Source organism: Balaenoptera ricei, chromosome 16 (assembly GCF_028023285.1).
Source record: "Balaenoptera ricei isolate mBalRic1 chromosome 16, mBalRic1.hap2, whole genome shotgun sequence".
Classification (NCBI taxonomy): domain Eukaryota; kingdom Metazoa; phylum Chordata; class Mammalia; order Artiodactyla; family Balaenopteridae; genus Balaenoptera; species Balaenoptera ricei.
Window position 1 is genome coordinate 109,257,378 of NC_082654.1, and position 20,213 is coordinate 109,277,590.

Below are 20,213 nucleotides of genomic sequence, written 5' to 3' on the forward strand. Positions count from 1 at the left end.
TCATTTATTCCAAAGAAATGCTACAATCTCTAGACTGTAGAAAACGTTTAATGGTAAATGTACTGGATGTTTATATTTGAATAATAATGTAGCAGGAAGCTAAAACAGAAGTGCAATCCAGAATCCTGAATTCTGAAAGACTAAACTTAATCTTTCCCTATGGGGGTGGCCATGAAAAGCTAATAAAACGAAAAGCTTACAAAGGCAGTAACGTGATAAATACGTTTCTTAAGTCCCCAAATTGTCACAGTATTCATACAAAGTCAATTTAAAAAGAAAATGTTGGCAACGATAGTTTATAACCGCCTTTCTGTAATGTCCCGTATATGCAAATAGACCATAAAAAGACATTTCTTTAGCATTATTTCTCTTGTCCCTGGAATATTAGGCCCTTGAGAAAAAGAATGCAAACTAACTCTGCCCTTTACAAGTTTCCATATGATTTATCACTACTGAATGCTTTAAATTTTCTCAAAGGCTTTTCAGGTTGTGTTTTATTTAGGTGCTTATGTTACTAAAACAAGACCCTCTCAATAATTAAAAGTTAATCAAAAATCCTCGGGATGTTTTTATCTTTAGGAAGATAATTTGCTCCAATTCAAATCCTGAATTACGACTGACTTAAGCTTCAAAGACAAGAGGCTTCCAGCTTCGTAGGGGCCAGACATGTTTATAAGCATTTCAACAGGGGCTCATCTCGGTTCAGCTGGCCCAGTCACCCTGAGGCAGCTAAGGCAAAGAGACCCTGCAAAATGGAATTACCACGTCCAGGGTGATTGTGCCTTCTTATTATAGGCAATTGCTTTTCCTATGAGCATTTCTTACTCTCATCTTTCTTCCTGGGCAAAATCTCAGGCTGCAAAGTCCTTAGCACAAACATGTACACATGTCATGGTTTATTTTCTTAAAAAACAGACTTCACTTCCCAAACCAGTAGCGTGAATTGAGTCATCATTCTTAAATGTAAAGCAAATCACACCACCCCACCACTCAAAGCCGATAATTCTGCTTAAGATAAATCCAAGGTCCTCACGACCTTCCCATTCCCAAAAAAGCCAATTCATGGTGAGCCTTTGGCTTCTTCTCTCCCACTTTGAAGGCTAACCCCCTCTTTATCTTTCAGGTCTCAATTAGTTGTCACTTACTCAAAGAAGCCTTTCTTTTTCACTCAAATCTAAATAAGGATCCCTTTATAACTCTCTCCTAGCCCCCTATACTTTTCCTTCATTTGACTTCAAACACTTTACGAATATATTAATCTGTGTGATGAATTTTCATCTCTCTACTAAAGCCAGGGGTCCAGGGCTGTCTTTCCCCATTATATTTGGTATTTAGCACTGTACTCTGCCCAAGGAAGCCACTCAGTAGATTCAGGTGACATCACTGACCACTGGCTGATTAGTAACATAATTAACTAAAGCAGACACCTAATACAACAAAGTTTGAGAAGCTGGGGCTTCCATGGTGGGGTACTGCCTGCCTTGTAGGAGTTTGGGATCTCCTCTAGCCAAAGTGCTCTCACCTTCTCAGCTGGTTTGCCCCTGGGGTGAGGTCATAATGGCCTTGCTCCCCAGTGCTTCCCCAGCATTCTGCATGGTTCCTGGCATGTGATAGGTTCCATAAAAATTGCTGAATGACTTAATAACTATTATCAGGTTCAACATCATGGTAAACCGCTCAGAGAAATACAAGGTGGGAACATTCAGGAATCAGAATATTAAAGTTCATATTTTTCAAGGAATAAAATTATTTAGTTGTTTCTTTAGTGGTTTTTGACTTTGGGATCATGCTTGAAAAATTCTTTTTCTCTTCCCCTAACCAAGATTATATAACTTGACCTATATTTTCTTGCAGTGCTATTCTGGTTCTTTCTTTCTTCTTTTTCCTTTAAAACAATTTAAATCTTTAATCCATCTGGATTTTCATGTGATTCAAAGTCTAAGTAAATTTTTTAAAATGTTTAGCTCATTTCCCCAAAACTATCCCACTGATCTATTTTTAACATATTTATTGGAGTATAATTTCTTTACAATGTTGTGTTAGTTTCTGCTTTAAAACAAAGTGAATCAGCTATACATATATATATATCCCCATATCTCCTCCCTCTTGCATCTCCCTCCCACCCTCCATATCCCACCCCTCTAGGTGGTCACAAAGCACAGAGCTGATCTCCCTGTGCTATGCGGCTGCTTCCCACTAGCTATCTATTTTACATTTGGTAGTGTATACATGTCCATGCCACTCTCTTACTTTGTCCCAGCTTGCCCTTCCTCCTCCCTGTGCCCTCAAGTCCATTCTCTATGTCTGCGTCTTTATTCCTGTCCTGCCCCTAGGTTCTTCAGAACAATTTTTTTTTTTTTTTAGATTCCATATATATGTGTTAGCATACGGTATTTGTTTTTCTCTTTCTGACTTACTTCACTCTGTATGACAGACTCTGCGTCCATCCACCTCACTACAAATAACTCAATTTCGTTTCTTTTTATGGCTGAGTAATATTCCATTGTATATATGAGCCACTTCTTCTTTATCCATTCATCTGTCAATGGACACTTAGGTTGCTTCCATGTCCTGGCTATTGTAAATAGAGCTGCAGTGAACATTGTGGTACATGACTCTTTTTGAATTATGGTTTTCTCAGGATACATGCCCAGTAGTGGGATTGCTGGGTCATATGGCAGTTCTATTTTTAGTTTTTTAAGGAAGCTCCATATTGTTTTCCATAGTGGCCGTACCAATTTACATTCCTACCAACAGTGCAGGAGGGTTCCCTTTTCTCCACACCCTCTCCAGCATTTATTGTCTGTAGATTTCTTGATGATGGCCATTCTGACTGGTGTGAGGTGATACCTCATATCCCACTGATTTTTTTCATTAATTCAGTGGAGAGTAAAAATGTATTCTTCACATCTCCTCAAAGGGATGGAGAAATTCTTAGGAGACTCAGGCAATAATGTACTCTCTCTTCTTGGTAGAAAGGTACTCTACTAATATCAAACCATAGTTTTTAAAACTAAAAATGCTAGTGAAATCATTTATCAATTTTTCACATGAAGATGGTTAGGTCAAAATGTTCACAAGAAAAGGGTTAAGAGAAACTTTCAGGTGTTCTCACCACGGGCACATGAAGGAAGACACTTCTTGTGAGAACAACCATCTTGCCAAGGGCAAGGATTGGGCTCTTACTCATTTTTGTATCCTCAGCACCCAGCACAGAGCCTAGTACACAGCAGGTGCCTGATGAATGACAAATTTACAAAATCAGAATTCCTCCCCCAAGTAAAGTGTGATTTGTATGTTATTTAAATGACAAGATTACTTAAAAACACCATTTCTATTTCTCCACTGGCATCAACGTATATTATCCTATCATAAAGTACCATGAGGGTTAAGCTATTTCAGATAAGATCCCAACAGATGCATGTCAGGGAGACTGAGTCAGGCCTCATCACAGGGGCCTCACCTACTGCACCTAGGAACCGGCATTGTTCCTGCAAACAGCCTCCTTCGTTCAGCCCTTCCCATGTGCGCTGGGCCCACGGAGCCCAAAGCTGCTGCGGTGCCGTCCTGCATACATCATGTCTTGCGTACGAAGACTTCCTGATTTTCAGTGTTAGTTTTTTTCTCCTTCTGCAATTATTTTATTTCTGCATTGTTTTAGATTTATCAGCAGTCTAGGAGAACCCCAGTGGGCAGCTGGTAAAAACCCCGTGGCTTGCTGGAGAGAGAGCTGCAGTGTGAGGCTGGCCCCTGACCTTTGAGCCCCGTCCCCAAACCCTTTCCCTTTTAATGCTGCCCGGGGTTGGCCTGTGCTTCTCCAGGCCTCCCTCGGCCCCGCTCCCCTTCAAGCAGAGGACGCTGGATTCTACTTCTCTGTTTTCCCGCTGCCGTGTAAGCCTGGTTTCACTGACAGTCAGTCCCCTGCAGCCCCCTGCAGGCTTGCGGAGACTGACACAGAAAGATAAGTTCCCCACCGGACTAGGAGGAGATGGGCCAGAGGCTGAGAGCAGGAGGGGCAGAGGCTGGCAGGAAGGGAAAGAAAAGGAGAGGAAGAGAAGGCGCATGAAAATAATAGCAACATTGGGAATAAATAAGGCAGCCTGCCAACTGGCAGGCTATTTTCTGACACATCAGCTCTAAGCCACTTCTTTGGCATTTGGAACACTCTTTCCTATAGAAGCATCGTAGCGAATGAGACTGTTACTCAGCTAGCACTGGTGCAGTTCATGCTTCAAACTATTTGAGTCACTTCGAATTAAAGAGGCGTTGGAGGGTTTTCTAGGTCTCTAACTATCTCCTGATGCTGGCATCTTTTTCTGTGGGGAGACAAAAGGAGTAACGAATACATCCTTCTTCCCAGAACTACGGCATCTCCTCATCACACACACAAAGACGAGACCTTCCCAAAGACCCCAGCACAGCCATTAGGTTCTGAAATCAGACAATGCCAGTTATGCTGCATTCTTTTCCCTAGTGCTATATACATTTCAAAGGATTTTTACATGTATTATCAGGTTGGAGTTCATCTCCATGGAAATTCTGTGAACTAGGTCATTCAGGGAGTACTATCACCTGCCAACAAAAGTTTCAAAACACCTCCATCCGGAGTATAAAGGGCCACCTACTGCCTAGCACAATGGGTGAAACAAGACACAAGGGGAGGTGCAAAATGATTGAATTTCAGCATCCCGGGGAAGAGGGGGAGCAGGACATGCTTCCGGAGTATACTCTGCCTGCCAAGGACTCTGCCAAATGCTCTACATGTATTATCTTGATTCATTTCATTCCGCCAACAAATCTGTGTTGTAGGAACCCCCAGTGATAGATGAATCACAACAGTTAAGCACACCTAGCGTGGGACAGATACGCTAGCCCTGCGCCTCTTTGGAAACAAAGCTAGCCCTGCTTTGTTCCAGAGCCTGTTCTCTGGGCCACGACACTTGAATTCCCTCCTGAACTTTCCAAAAGCTTCCTGCAGGGGAACATCTGGTCACATATAAAGGACCAGGAGCTGGGGAGACATCAGACTTTTCACCAGCAGCGGTGGGAGCTAGAAAACAATGGGACGTTAGTTTAGAATTCTGAAAGAACTGTTTACACCCTAACAAGCTACACACTACAAACTCTCCATTAAGTGCAAAGTAGAACGAAAACACTTTGAGATAGGTGAAGTCTCAAAACGTTTCCTTCCCACTCACCCTTTTCCTGGAGTGACTGGAGGATGTGCTTCATTCAGAAAGAGGGAATAAACAAAGAACAATTGGAGCAGGTTCCAGAGGGAGTTGGGGAAGGGATGGAACAAGATATAGTATCTGACAAGTTTGCCTGGGTGGAAAATTGAACTGAGAGGTAGTTTACATAGTTATTGGAAAGGCTAGCAGATGCAAAAACAGAAATCTGAACAAGAAAGGAAATGCAATCATGGCACACTACTGGACTAGATGTGAACAACAATTAGACTTTTTGTATGACATTCTTTCTATATGACATACACATACATGAATAGGAAAAAACTGAGTATGTGTTCAACAAAAGTTATATTGGGAGGAAGGAGAAGGGGAAAATGTAATGTATGAGGGAGGATAAGAGACATAAATCTTGATTACTCATAACAGGAAGCCAGCAGACATGCAAATTTGAAATATCAAGTAATAGAAGAATATGCACATTATTTAGAAGAATTATGGTAAATACCAAAAGAAATACCTAAAGTAGAAAGTAATTTTTCCTGGAGAAGGGGAATCAGACAGGAAAAAGTTGACCAGGGTCTGCTGCTTTTCATTACAACTTGTTCTATTTGGTTCTTAACACTATGTATTACTTTGATATAAATGAAAAACACATTAGAAAAAGCAATATCTGTCAGAACCATGTCTTTCCCATGCGGAAACCAGTCTATCTGCAAATCAACAGGCAAGATTTGCTAAAATGCAAAGTAAATTTCATTTAAGAATTACAAATTCAGGACTCATTTGTGAATTCGTTTTATAAGAGTGAATCTGGTTAAATTACAGTTTAAATGAGATTTTTCAGTTGATATGTTCAGTAATTTCTATCATCTTTTATCCATGTATTCTAATGTATCCAAAAACTATAGCTTAAGCTTTTTCAGCAACCATTTTTTGCAGAGAGACGAGGCTCTGTGTATGTACCTTATCATACACGTAGACTGGAGTCCTTCAAATAAGCCTTTACCTCCGGGCTTTTCCTAGCTACAGGGAACTCTTTCTTCAGTGAATTTACAAGGCACTTATCATTCATTCATTCATTCAATCAATATTATTAAACACCTACTATGCAGCAGACACTAATTCAACATTTAGTTATAAAATCTCATTTACTTCCATTTTATGTGCACAACCAACCAGTTGGAAAAGCTTGACCAATGAACATGAAGTTATCTGCAACCTCTTCACTGGGGGTCTGGGGCTTCTACTTCTCTGTATTTGCTGCATGGTTGAGCGCAGTGTTGACCCTTCATCACTCTGTGTGTAGCAACCATGGGTCTTCTTTTCGAGCACAGCCCTAGCTTTGCTCACTAGGTCAGAAACTCTTTGATGACAGAAACCACATCTTAGTCAACCTGTCTCACTGGATCACTGGTTTGGCATCATGTAGGAACTCAATAATTATTTTCTTTCTTTTTTTATATTTTTATTTTATATTAGAGTATAGTTGATTTACAATGCTGTGTTAGTTTCAAGTGTACAGGAAAGTGATTCGGTTATACATATACATATATCTATTCTTTTTCAGATTCTTTTCCCATGTAGGTTATTACAGAATACTGAGTAGAGTTCCCTGTGCTACATAGTAGATCCTTGTTGGTTACCTATTTTATATGTAGTAGTGTGTATATGTTAATCCCAAACTCCTAATTTATCCCTCCCCGCCTACACCTTTCCCCTTTGGTAACCCTAAGTTTGCTTTCTAAGTCTGTGAGTCTGTTTCTATCTTGTAAATAAGTTCATTTGTGTAATTATCTTCTCAATGAATAGTATCTTCAGAAGCATTTTCTGAGTGAATAAATAATTAACAAGTGAATGCCAATAATGAACTTATTCTATATCTCAATCTCTTTTAACCCCATTAAGACCCACTTTTATGGTAAGAGTATGGCCATCGAATCAGATCATTTCAACTTTTCTTAAATTCTCAAGAGCCAAGAATGATAATATTACAGAAATTACTTCTTGGGGGACTATGTGAAAATGGGACCCAACTCCATTATTCTCTTTCAAAATAACATAATGCCTTTGGAAAGTTCTTAGAAAAAACAAATTTTCAAACAGACCCAACTTCTTATTCTTTTACAACAGGCACCAATAAATGAAGTCATTTTTCTAGACTCATCATCGTAATTCAGGACAACAGATTTGCTTTATTTTCTAAAAACCCAGTGCTCCTTAAACAGTGAGTCTCAAAAGTTGCTTCCTTGACTAATATGGTGACATTTGTAGTGGTGTCTACTCTGCTATTTTCAGCATGATTTGCTTAGATTGGTGGGGAATAGAACAATAAAAAAAGCAACTTCACGCATACCCATTAGTATAACTCAGTTACACCCACATCACCACCATGGTTCATTTGACTGCTGAACTGTACTATGGTTCCTACAATTTTATTCTTTTAGCTTAAATATTGGTGAAACACCTTGCTGGGGCTAAGATGGGATACGGATTACTTAAATTAGTCTCAAAAGTAAAGAAATGAATTGGCTCAAAAAGATATTTCCATTTACAGTCTTTTGAGTTGCAACACAGTTCCATTTTATCATAGTCTGAATTTTATATCAACATTAATTTTGTATCTCCAAGTAATTTTACATATCAAGTAAAATTGTACATCAGAGGCATGCAGACAGGAAAGTAACCTGAAAGAAAGTATATGCCCCAAGTTTAAAGTCTGTTCTGGCAAATGTAGGGCTGATGAGATTTAAGTTAAGTACAAGCACTGGGGGTCCAGCGTGAGCAAGCAGAGGTATTGCTCAGAGTCACTGCAGAGAATATGCTGGAAAAGGAGGTTCAGGGGAGCAGCTGGGAAGTTACTCTGGTCTAGGTGGTCAGGGATGGACCTCGGGTTGGGGGGGATTGATTTTTGAACAGAGACCTGAAAGATGAGTTGCCTGGCCTGAGTCTAGGGAAACTTAAGAAAAGCATCCCAGGCACAGGGAACAGCAAAGAAAAGGTAGCGGGAGAACGTGGTGTGTTTGAGAAACCACAGGAAGGTTCAGAATTTATGGTGGTTGAGTCTGTTTCAAACCAGGGATTAAAGCTTCGTAGCGTTAGCACTGGACTATGGCGCATTTAACTCTACGGGACCCAGGGTGGTGATGTGGTCCTTTGGGGGAACGATGGCAAGAGCAGTCTGAGGGCCACGTGCAAATTGCACGCGATATTCCCACCGCGCTGAGAGCAGCGTGAAGGAGCACGCTACCGGAGGGAGTGAGGTCACCCGGCTGCTGGTCACTCATTGGCCACAAACCTAGCGGAACCCTCGTTGACATCCCTTGATGTCTCTGGGCGTCAGTTTCCTCCTACGTAAAGTGGTGGCATAGGATTATATAAACTCTGAGACAGAGACACAGCACACATGCCTCATCTTATACACCAATTCCAATTGGGTAGCAACGTCTGCCACTGGCCCAGTTTTAGGATTGTCCTCAGTTGGCGATGTCTGCCTCTGGACCAGGGATCACAGCGGTCTCCACAGACCTGCCAGCCCTGCTCTGCTCCTCTTTTCCAAAATATTCTGTGATCATATGAGAAAGAAGGTTTGGCATATTTTCACATTAAAGGTATATGATCGGCTTGAATTTCCCGTGCATGTTTTCTTGCTAGTAGAGGAAAGAAATAGTGAAATACCTAAAAAGGCAGAAAGGTGGGCAGGAAGAGGAGGAAAGGAAACTCAGGCTGTGGATGATACCAAAATGGGTAAAGGGTCTTCAACAAGTTCATACTAACACATTTTAAGTATTTGGATTTTCCTTCCAACACACATAATTTTGAAATGCAATCTGTTTTTCATTACGGGCCTAATTTGTCAAATCTATTACCCTTGGCTAGATTTCAGGTAGCTTATAAACAGCTAATGTAGGCAAGTGAGAAACATCCACCAAGCCTCTGCTGGAGCCTGTGGTACCAGGGGTGAACGTCTCCCGCCCACCCTACAGGACAGAGGCCCAGAGCTGCCCTCCTGCTCGCTCCTCCAAGAGGGGAAGTCAACATACAAATACACTCTCCTTTCTTGTTCTTGAATCTTGTACTGAAAGATCATTCAGAATTTAAATATCGAAATGATTCTAATTTAGACTGGGTTCTGTTAGATTTGGGGAAAAAAAACAATTGCGCTCACACACACACACAAATCCCAAGTTTCCAACTGCCCACTCTTATCTTTCAGTGTTGAATTCCACACTCTGAACTGCCACCATAAGGAGAGACCACACCTGATCTGCCTTATTTTCCTTTCTCTTAATTTGACAACTTCTCTGTCCTCACCCCAAGGCACTTAAATATCTAGGCACAGATACAGATGCTATAGATACAGATATGCCATTTCCTGAGTCAAAGCATCTTACCTCAAATCCCCATCAACTGCTTACCAATGATGCCAAAACAATACTCCACTAACTTCACTGCAACTTAGTCTTTCTAAATGTTAAGACAATGAAAGGGAAATGTGACCCCAACATTGCAGAAGTTCTACAGAAACTGGTCTTTTCTTCAGGTTGCTCTACTGACCCACAAGAATGGACCTTTCCCTTTAAGTGGGCTGAAAAATGAACTAATATCAACTGCACCTGCTCTGAGTCTATCATCCTTCCGTTTTTATAATACTGATAATAATTTGCATTTACGTGGCACCCAACATTGAACACAGCATTTAAACACCATATTATGCAGCTTGATCTTTGGTAAGCCCCTGGTGTTGTAGGTGGGAAAAGCAAGCCTCTGAGGATAGAGCGATCTCAGCTGCCCTCTGCTGCCTTCTAAACCCTATGCTGGCAGCAGGTCCATCAGGCCATGTCTGTCCTCTAAGCAAAAACCCGCTTTACAGATTTGGCTGTTTCATATTAAGGCAGCTCCTGGTAGCCACCCAGACACGTTCCTTGAAGAAATCCTCTCTATTCCTGACAGCATCAAAAGTGACTCTTTTGCTTCTTTGTTTTGTCTTGTTTTTAATTAACTCCCCTCTGCCCTTTTACTTTGGTCACACTAGTCCACTGGAGTTACTGATGACAAACCTGGCGGAGCCCAGGACATTCCTGTGAGTCAGCAAACCGTGGTGCTACTCACATCCCCTCATTCCTGGACGTAGAGATGACACCTCGTTTAACATTAGCTAGTTATCAACTATAGCCATCAACTGTGACCGATACGCCTGAAAATGGGGGGTCAATCAATCCTTCTGCCATCTGTTCAATCACAGAGCCTGGGGAGACCTAGCAAGAGAAATTCCTGAGTTTTTTTATTTAGAAGCTCAAACACTGTCGGGGTTACCAGGCTACTACTTGACGGTGGCCTGACTCAGCCCAGGGAACTGCTAAGTCAGTCAAGTACAGGTCTGTGTGTGGGTCTAGTTCTAGGTGAGCAAAGCAAGTTCAACAAAATTCAAGGGTTCAGGGAGCAAAATTCAAAGGTCAGCCCCTGCTACATCCCTGCCCTGGTTTTGTGGAGAATGAAAGGGTGGTCAAGTGATGCAATTCTTGGTCCCCAGTCAGCTGAAGCTGGAACAGCATAAACTTCAGGTCTTGAAATGGAGCAGGACCCTACGGTCTTTCCCCCAGCCCATGTCCCCTGCCTGCCTTCTGCCTGTGGAAAAACTTCAGCCAACGAATAAGTTTAATCAGAGAAGTGAGAAAATGCAGAAGCAAAGGAAAACAAGACTAAGTAATAAGAGTTTAGTCATTAAGCAAAGTTAAGGACCTTTAGTCCCTCCTCAAGGGCTAAAGATCATACTCTGAGCCGTATCCTGTGAGCTGTCTTGTAGACACTGAAACCCTCGCCAGGTGGAAGAAGTGAACTACAAGATGCCGTGACATAAGCAGCCACAATTCCGAGAACTGGCCTCAAAGAGATAGAAACAAACCGACCCCGGAACTGAAGACTAACTGTACCTAAAACGATCAAGACGACGCTGGTCAGACCACCGATGACCAATTTCAAGACGACGGTCAGAGCTGACTGTGCTGTTTCTGCATAGAGCCGCCTCCCTCCATCTACAGAAGCTCCTGCCCCCTGGTTGTCAGTGCAGGGGAGCTGGCCTTTGGACGGGCATCCACCCGCCAATCCACCCCCGCCCCCGGCTGCCGGCATCCAAAATAAAGCAAACTTTCCTTTCCACCAGCCTGGCCTCTTTATTGGCTTTTGAGCAGCCGGCAGCCAGACCCCACTTTCGGTTACAGCCTGAGTGACATAAATTAATTTTTCCTCAATAAAAATAACCAATCATTTTTAGAAAATATACTTCTAATTCACCCCGCTTCCACTTTCTTGTTCTGGGAACAATACTGTACACTCCAAGGTACACACACTCTCCTTTTTTTAATTGTGGTGAAACATACATAATGTAACATGTGCCGTTGTCACCACATTTAAGGGTACAGTTCGGTGGCATGAAGTGCGTTCACACCGCTGTGCACGCCCTCCCTGTAAAGGATGCCACCGGCTACATCACATTTTTATGAGGGATATTTTACTAACCTCTCACTTCCTGTTGCTGATACTCTTTGTTTTTAAGGACGGGGTGTGAAATCCACATCCACGGGTGGTGCTTGCGGAGCTGGGGGAGCAGGTAGTGGGTGACAAACCCCACAGCGCCAGCCAGGGCAAACAGCACGATGCTGAGAAACGGCTGCGACAGAAGAGGGGGAGAGTCAGTGCGTAGCCTGAAGGATGGGGAGGGATGCCCGCAAAGAACACGGAAGACTGTTCTCCCTCCCTGCTCCTCCTAACGCATACACAGCCAAACCGGGTTCTTGCTTCAGGCCTCTGAAAATTTCTCCCACATCGCGTGAAGTTGATCTCTGTGCTGAGAACCACCGAGACAGAGTGGAGAAGAGGCTGAGACGTTCTGCCCGTTAGAAAACGTTTTCTTGTTTTTGTTTTTTTTTTTTTTTTTTAAAGAAGGGATGGAGAATAACAGATTTAGCTAACAGACTTTTCCGCATTGAAAGGAAAGTGAGACAGCAACTGTCTGCAAGCACCTTCAGCCAGAAGTCCCATCTGGAGCGCTCTAATTTTGTTTTTCCAACTGCAAATTATGTTCCAATGATCTTTTTGGCTCTGTGACCTCCGTCTCACTCCTGACTCGGTGAGTCCTCCCTTCTCTGCCCGTAGTAGCGAGTCGTGAGCCTGTCTTATTACAGCTGACTGTCCTCACGGTGGATTCCACGAAATGCGCAAACAAAACAACTCCCCAGGTGGGGAAACAGAAAGGGTACGAATGCACTCTGTGATGTGGATCAAATCTCCTCTTGGACGTAACTCGTAACACATCTGGATATATTCCTTCAAGCCCTCAACTGGCCTTTTCTGTACTTCCTCTGGCCCCACCACCCTGTCAGTAGTCTGGAGCTGCACGGTGGGCTTTGTTTATTACAGAGAATAAGGAGGGGGTAAGAGTGCAGAACCAAATGGATACATACCCGCAAGGACAGGAACACAGTGCTGGCACTGACCGCAAAGGACAGAATGGCAGCCACCGAGCAGATGATGAGATCCGATTTTAAGATATCCTTCTGTAAACAGAAAACAAGGGTATAGTTTGCTCTTCTGTGTTTCTCTCAGCTATTCTGGGTGACCACGGGGACAGGATCTTGACCCTGGATAAATTACACCTGCAGCCCATCACTTACCTGATCAATTCCCAATGGCACATACTGGATGGACAATTTGCCACCTCCTGTTTGGGGAATATCAGGGAAACTAAGGCAGAGGGTGAGGAAGAGGAAATGCGGACTGCAATGCCTCCATCCGCTAGCCAGGGAGAGAAGAGAGGTTTTCTACCCGTGGAAGAAGCGTAAGTTTCTTCTCTACGAGCAGATCAGATGCAACATGCCCAGGTGTGATAAAGGAGGGTAAAGTGCAAATAATCTCTACTTGGCTTTGGTACGGCTTATATTTCAACATGCGCACAGCCTGGGTATGCCCAACAGAGGTCTCTTACACATTTACCTATTTCTTCGGCCCAGCACAGATTTTAATTCACCAGTCAAATTGGGTAAAGGCCATTTCCAAATAATTTAAGTATATTTATATTATGTACACATATACAGAAAATGAAATGTCAGTAACTTGCTAATAATTTTCCATCATGCAAAATCGTGGTGTGAGCAGGCACTAGGGAAACAAAGCAAAGTTAGACCAAAGAATGTTATTAATACTGCAGATATATGAAGAAAGCCGTGTTAGCTCAAACAGGGTACAATATTGCTGACTGATAGAGCTAAAAGGAACATTAAGGGATCATCAAATTTTTCCTCTCTTCAGAGGCCAATTAGCTGCAGTACACAATTACTGAACATTTTAAGGTATCACACACTGTTATTTGAAAACTCTGAAATCGTTAAATATACCAATGTATCGTATTGAAAAGGAATTATGCCTCTTAAATAACTGTTTTGAACGTTATCTACCAGAAAATCATACAGAATATACAACTCTGTTTCCCTTCATCCTCCCTTTTTTTCTTTTCGTACAAACCGTATATCCGTTTACCTACATTTCCTCCCGGACCTTTTTCTTTTCTTGTCTTTCTAAAATTAAAATGTGGAGTTCCTTGCAAGTCATACTGCTGGCTTTCTGACTGAATTGATATCCAAAGTGATGGAAAGAAATCAGGAGGGCAGCTTAAATGGAATAAAAACAACCTGAACCATGTGATGAACAATCAACACGGCTTGGTTGGGATAATCAATAATACAGTGAAGAGATACATTCTCAACATCAATTACCAATTAGCTGCTAAAGTTGTCTTGAATTTCCAATCTCAGAAGTTTATAATTCACATACAAGTATTGCATAGATGAGGAATCGTAGTGATAAACCAAATTCTAGATTTATTCTTAGTAATGGTAATCTGATTTTTGAGCAGGGAAAATCATTGGTTTTTAATTCTGAATCTATAAAATTTTTGTGATCAGAAGTGTTCTTGAAAATTTACTACTAGTAAATGGCAAAAATTTGTTATCTCCTTTCATCCCAAATGCTTACAAAAGGCCACACCTTTCCGGAGGAAAGTTCTGTAATTCATTGCATCTTTAGGATGTGGAGATATGTTAATTTTTATTTCCTATTTTTCACTGACATGGTTTATGTCACTTAAAAATTGCTGAATGCTTATCCAAAAGGAAGATACATATTTTCCCAAATATTCTAATTTAAAATTGTGTCATCTTTAATTGACCACTCATCCCTGTTTAAAGGCAAAACAGTGGGCCACCAGGGCAAGTGTTGGGGGGAGGAGGGTTGCATTTGCACGTTTCTTAAAGCAATAGGGAGAATGACCTCAGATTATTTTTAATTTTTTTTCCAAAGTTGGACGATATACAGGAAGTTCACTGATTTTTGTCAGTGTCATCAGTACCCCCTGTAAATACAAACCTTTATACAGCCTCTATTTATTAATCTTTCTGTCCATTTCTTTTCTTTGTTGTAATTTTTAAATAGCTCTATTGAGATATAACTGACATACAAAAACCCTGTGTGTGTGTATGTGTGTGTGTGCATATAGAGAGAGATATGGTGTACAATTTGATGACTTTTGCCCTATGTATATCCCCATGAAACCATCACCATAATTAAGATAATTAGCATATTCATCACACACACCCCAAATTTCCTCTCCTGACCTTTTCTAATCTATCTCTCTCTTCTCTCCTCACCTATCCTCAGATAAACACTGCCCTGCTCCATCACTATAAATTGTTTTCATTTCCTAGAATGTTATATAAATAGAACTGTAGACAATGTATTCTTTCCTGGTCTGGCTTCTCTCATTAGTATAATTATTCCAAGATTAATCCATGTGTTGTCTGTATCAGTAGTCCATTCCTTTTCGGTGCTGTATAATATTCCTCTGTATGGCTGTACCCCACACTGTGTTAAACCATTCACTCACGGATAGACATCTGAGTTGTTCCCAGTTTGGGGCTATTATAAATAAAACTTCTATGAATATTCACAGACCTGTTTCTGGACACATGCTTTTGTTTCTCTTGTGTATATACCTAATAGTAGAATGTTCGGATCATATGGTAGGTTTAGGCTTAACATTTTAAGAAACTGCCACATGATTTTCCAAAGTTGTTGTAACCATTTTACATTCTCACTGGCAGTCTGGAGGGTTCCAATTGCTTCGTATCCTTGACAAGGATACACACTTGGTGTAGTCAGCATTTTTTATTTTAGCCATTCCAGTGGTTGTGTGGTACAGTGGTTCTCAACCACTGTCTTCTCAACAATTGTCTCAACTGGGGACAATCTGACCTCCCAAGGGACATTTGGAAAGTCTGGAGACATTTTTGTTACATTTTGGGTAGAGGAAGAGTGTTACCGGCACCTGGTGGGTAGAGGCCCAGGATGCAGCTAAACATCCTACAATGTTCAGGATAATCCCTGACAACAGAGAATTATCAGGCTCAGTGTCAATAGTGTGACAATATGACAATAGTGTGAGGTCAAGAAAGCTTGATATAATGGTATCTAATTATGGTTTTAATTTGCATTTTCCAATGGCTAACAATGTCGAGCATGTTTCATGTACTTAATTTTTTAAATGCCATTTACAATAGCATCAAAAATAGGAAATATTTAGGGATAAATATGACAAAAAATATGCAAGACCTGTACATTGAAAGCTATGAAACATTGCTGAGAGAAACTAAAGAAATAAATGGAGAGATATACCATGTTCTTGGATTTGAAGATTCAATATTGTTAAGGAATCAATTCTTACCAAATTGATCTACAGAGTCAATGCAATCCTAATCAAAATTCTAACAGGATTTTTCTGTACAAATTGGCAAGCTAATTCAAAAATTAATTTGGAAATGCAATGGACCTAGACCAAGTTAGACAACTTTGAAAAAGAAGAACAAAGTTGGAGGACATTCAATATCTGGTTTCAGAACTTGTATGTGCAAAACTACAGTAATCAGGTATTGATGGTATTGGCACAAAATATACATCAAGGTTAACTGAACAGAATAAAGCGTCCATAAATAAACCAACATGTAAATAGCCAATTGATTTTAAACAAAGAGGTCGGGACTTCCCTGGTGGCACAGTGGTTAAGAATCCGCCTGCCAATGCATGGGACACGGGTTCAATCCCCGGTCCAGGAAGATCCCACATGCCACGGAGCAACTAAGCCTGTGCACCACAACTACTGAGCATGCACTCTAGAGCCCAAGAGCCACAACTACTGAGCCCGTGAGCCACAACTACTGAAGCCCACACGCCCTAGAGTCCATGCTCCACCACAAGAGAAGCTACCGCAATGAGAAGCCCGCGCACTGCAACGAAGAGTAGTTCCCACTCGCCACATCTAGAGAAAGCCCGCGCAGCAACGAAGACCCAACGCAGCCAAAGATAAATAAATACAATTAATTATTAAAAAAAAATACAAAGAGGTCAAGGTAAAATGGCACCTTTCCCCAAAATAAGGTAGAGGATAAATTTTTTTAACGAATGGTTCTGGAGCAGTTGAATAGCCATCTACAAAAACAAAACAACAAAAAACTCCTTTACACTTACCTCACATCACGTACAAAAATTAACTCAACCTGCCTCATAAATCTAAGTTACACTATCAAATTTTTCAAAGAAAACATAAGAGGAAATCTTAGTGACCTTGGGTTTGGCACAGCTTTCTTAAATAGGACACTAAAAGCTGGAATTATAAAAGAAAAAAAAGTCGTAAATTGAATTTTATGAAAATTTAAAACATTTGTTCTTCAAAAGACTTTGTTATAGAATGAAAAGGCAAGGCAAAGTTTGGGAAAAAAACATTTGCAAAACATACATCCAACAAAAGACTTTTATCTATAATATATAAAGAACTTTACTAATCAATATGAAGTCCAACAACTTCCCTACCCCATTCCTAGCTGTACATGGGCAAAAGTTTTGAACAGACTCACCAAAGCAGATGGCAGATGGTAATTACTGAGATTTTTCCTCGTGGTGCCAATGAATAAAAATATAGATGACTCTCTTAATATTGGTGAAAGTAACATCAGCAAAATAAAAAGGAAATGACTCCCTCTTTTCCTACAGCCACCAAAGAGCAGATATTATTTTGCTCCAAAAATTGTATTCTTGAAAATATTTTTTAAAAGGAACCTTGAAAGACACCTGGACCTCAGAGATTGTTGCTGTGTTTTCTGGGCCAGTATTTTTGCCTGTGGATGCTGAATCATAGTTCTAGCTGTAAACACAAATGTATATGGTTTTTCTATGAATGTTTCACAAAGGTCTAATCTTAGTGTACATATAATTTTCTACCTTTTTCAACAGTAGTTTCTTTTGTAACCATTATAAATATTATTGTATAGACTTACTAATAGTATCTTACTGGCTAAATAATTTTCCATCTTGTGATGCCATACACATACATACAGATACATACACAAAACAGTGTCATAGTGGACACTCAAAGTATTAATTTAGTGAGTGAAACTGAATGCAAACTTTTCCTAACTGCTAGATATTAGGTTGCCTTCCATTTTTTACCCTAATGAAGTATGCTGCAATCATTATCTTTTTGCACCTAATTCTTTTTTCATATTTTGAATTAATTCTCTAGAAAAACTATGACAGAGATTTACTATATCACAGGTTATGAATGTTTCACAATTCTTGATTAAATTATGCCTTACCAGATGATTGTAATAATTTACACAAATACAATGTCTAAGAGATCTCATCTTGTCACAATTGGCAATATCATTAATTTATCCTGTGCTAATTGAGTGGAACAAAAAATGCCATCTTATTTTAACCTGCATTTCTTTATAAGAAGTGTAGATATACTTCATACATTTACCTACTAAATATTGTTCCTAAATGAAATGTATATATTAATATCATTTGCTTATAGAGTTTAAAAAATCAAATTGTAAAAGTAGTTGGTACAAGAAAGATACTTAACTTTTATCAAATTTGTAACAAATATTTTTACCAAATTATTTGCATTTTATTGCTTTTACATATAGAAATTTAAAATTTTTACGCACTCAAATCTGTGTGTATGTGTGCACGCACGCACGTGTGTGTTACTTTTATCTTATAGATTCCATGGTCTGGGGAATCATTTGCTTTCTTGAATTTGAATGTTTGAATTTATTTCATGCTCTTTATTGAAAATTTCTTTTACATTTTTAAAAATGCGAGCCATGCATACAGAAAAATGTATAAAATAAATATGTACAATTTAAGAATAATTGTAAAGTGAATGCCTCAGTGACCACCTCCTGGTTGAAGGAAATCTAGCATTCCCAGCCCCCAAAAAGCCCCTTGTATGTGGTTCCCTGATCATAAATCCTTCTTTCCCCTCTTGGGGTTCCCTATCAACTATCCTGATTGATGAAAATCATTTTCTTGCTTTAAAAAAAAGAATGTTTGCTACTTATGTATGCAATTGTAAGCAGCTTAGTTTGCCTACTTCTTCCCAACAGATGGCACCATACTGTACGTATCTGTTTGTGTCTTGCTTCCTTTGCTCAACATTGTGTGGTTAAAATTCACCATATATAGCTCTAGTAAGGTCTTTTCCTTTGCTGTAGAGGACATTCTAATGTGGGTGGAATTTCCAGTGGCTTCAGTTTGGGGCTCTTATGAACAAATGCTATGATGAGCAATCTTATATGTGTATTTTGGTACAAATGTGCAAGATTTGCTCCAGGATAAATATGTATTTAGAAGTAGAATTGCTAGCTGTAATGTATATATAGCTTCAATTTTATAATACCAGACTGCTTCCAAAACAGATATACTAATTTACACTAACACCAGCAGTGCATGAGAGTTCCCTTGTGCCACACTTTTGTCAACACTTAGTATTGTGAGAACTTTAATTTTTTGTCAGTCTGGTTGGTGTGAAATGGTAACTCAGTGTGGGTGTAGTTTGGAGTTCCCTGATTAGTAATTAGATTGCATATATAGTCATGTTTGGGCCATTTATATTTACCCACTTTTAATTGAGATATCAGACTTTCTTACTGATTTATAGGAATTTTATATTTCATCATGACACTAGTGCTTTATCAACTATATATATTTTAAAAATTGTTTCCCATTCTGTGACTTGTTTTTTTAAGTCTTTTTTCTGTATTATTTGATAAATCAAAGGTCATAATTTTAATGAATTTGAATTTTTGTGTTTTTTTAAAATTTTTTCCTACCCTGATATCATAAAGATAATTTCCTTTATTACGATTCTAAGTGTTTCAGGATTTGTCACCTCATATTTAGGTGTATAATCCATCTAGAATTGACTTTTAAGTATAGCGTAACAGAGGAGTCCTACTATATTTTGTTACTTAGAAGAAATTCTATTTTTTTTCATTCCTTTTTTCCTTCTGTACAGGGTTGGAACTTACATGCTTTGTTTCTATTCCTTTAGTAGTTATACTAGACAATCCAACATGCAGGCTTAACTTATCACAGTCTAAATTTAATCAATATTTTAATCCATCTTCTGGACATTACTAAGAACTTTCAAGTCTTGGAGTCTATTTCTCCTCCCATCCAAACTTGTATGTTATTGTATTCACATATTTCAATTCTACTTTACATTTTTTAAGCCAACCATACACTCACTACTGTTTTATACAGTTAAACTTTATTTAGATTTACTAATGTATTTGCCACTTTCTCTTCTCTTTGTGCTTTCTTGCAAATTAGACCATCTGAGATCACTTTCTGTTGAACACTATCCTTCAGAATTACATTCAGTGAGAATCTCTCAGCATTTTTCTAAAATACTTTTATTTTGTCCTCATTCTTGAAAGATATTTTCACTGGGCATAGAATTCTAGCTTGGCAGTTACTTGCTTTACAGAACTTCAAATCTATCAAGCTGTCTTCTGGTTTCTACTATTGCTTTTGATAACGGAGCATTGAGGCTGTCATTCATTTGCATGTAATCTGTTCATTCTGTTTAACCAATTTAAGATGGTCTGTATCTTTGGTGTACTGCAGTTTCAC

The 20,213-nt window shown here is 39.7% G+C and overlaps 1 protein-coding gene across 6 annotated transcripts in view; it reads right to left on the bottom strand.

Moving 5' to 3' along the window:
* PCNX2 (pecanex 2) overlaps window positions 1–20,213 on the bottom strand; it is a 305,993-nt gene that overhangs the window by 140,937 nt on the left and 144,843 nt on the right. For all 6 annotated transcript variants that reach the window (XM_059900886.1, XM_059900885.1, XM_059900884.1 and 3 more), the window contains 2 exons: window positions 12,650–12,742; window positions 11,706–11,856 (listed from right to left, as the gene is read on the bottom strand). In XM_059900886.1, the coding sequence (XP_059756869.1) occupies window positions 11,706–11,856; window positions 12,650–12,742 (244 nt within the window). The remainder of the gene's footprint in view (window positions 1–11,705; window positions 11,857–12,649; window positions 12,743–20,213) is intronic.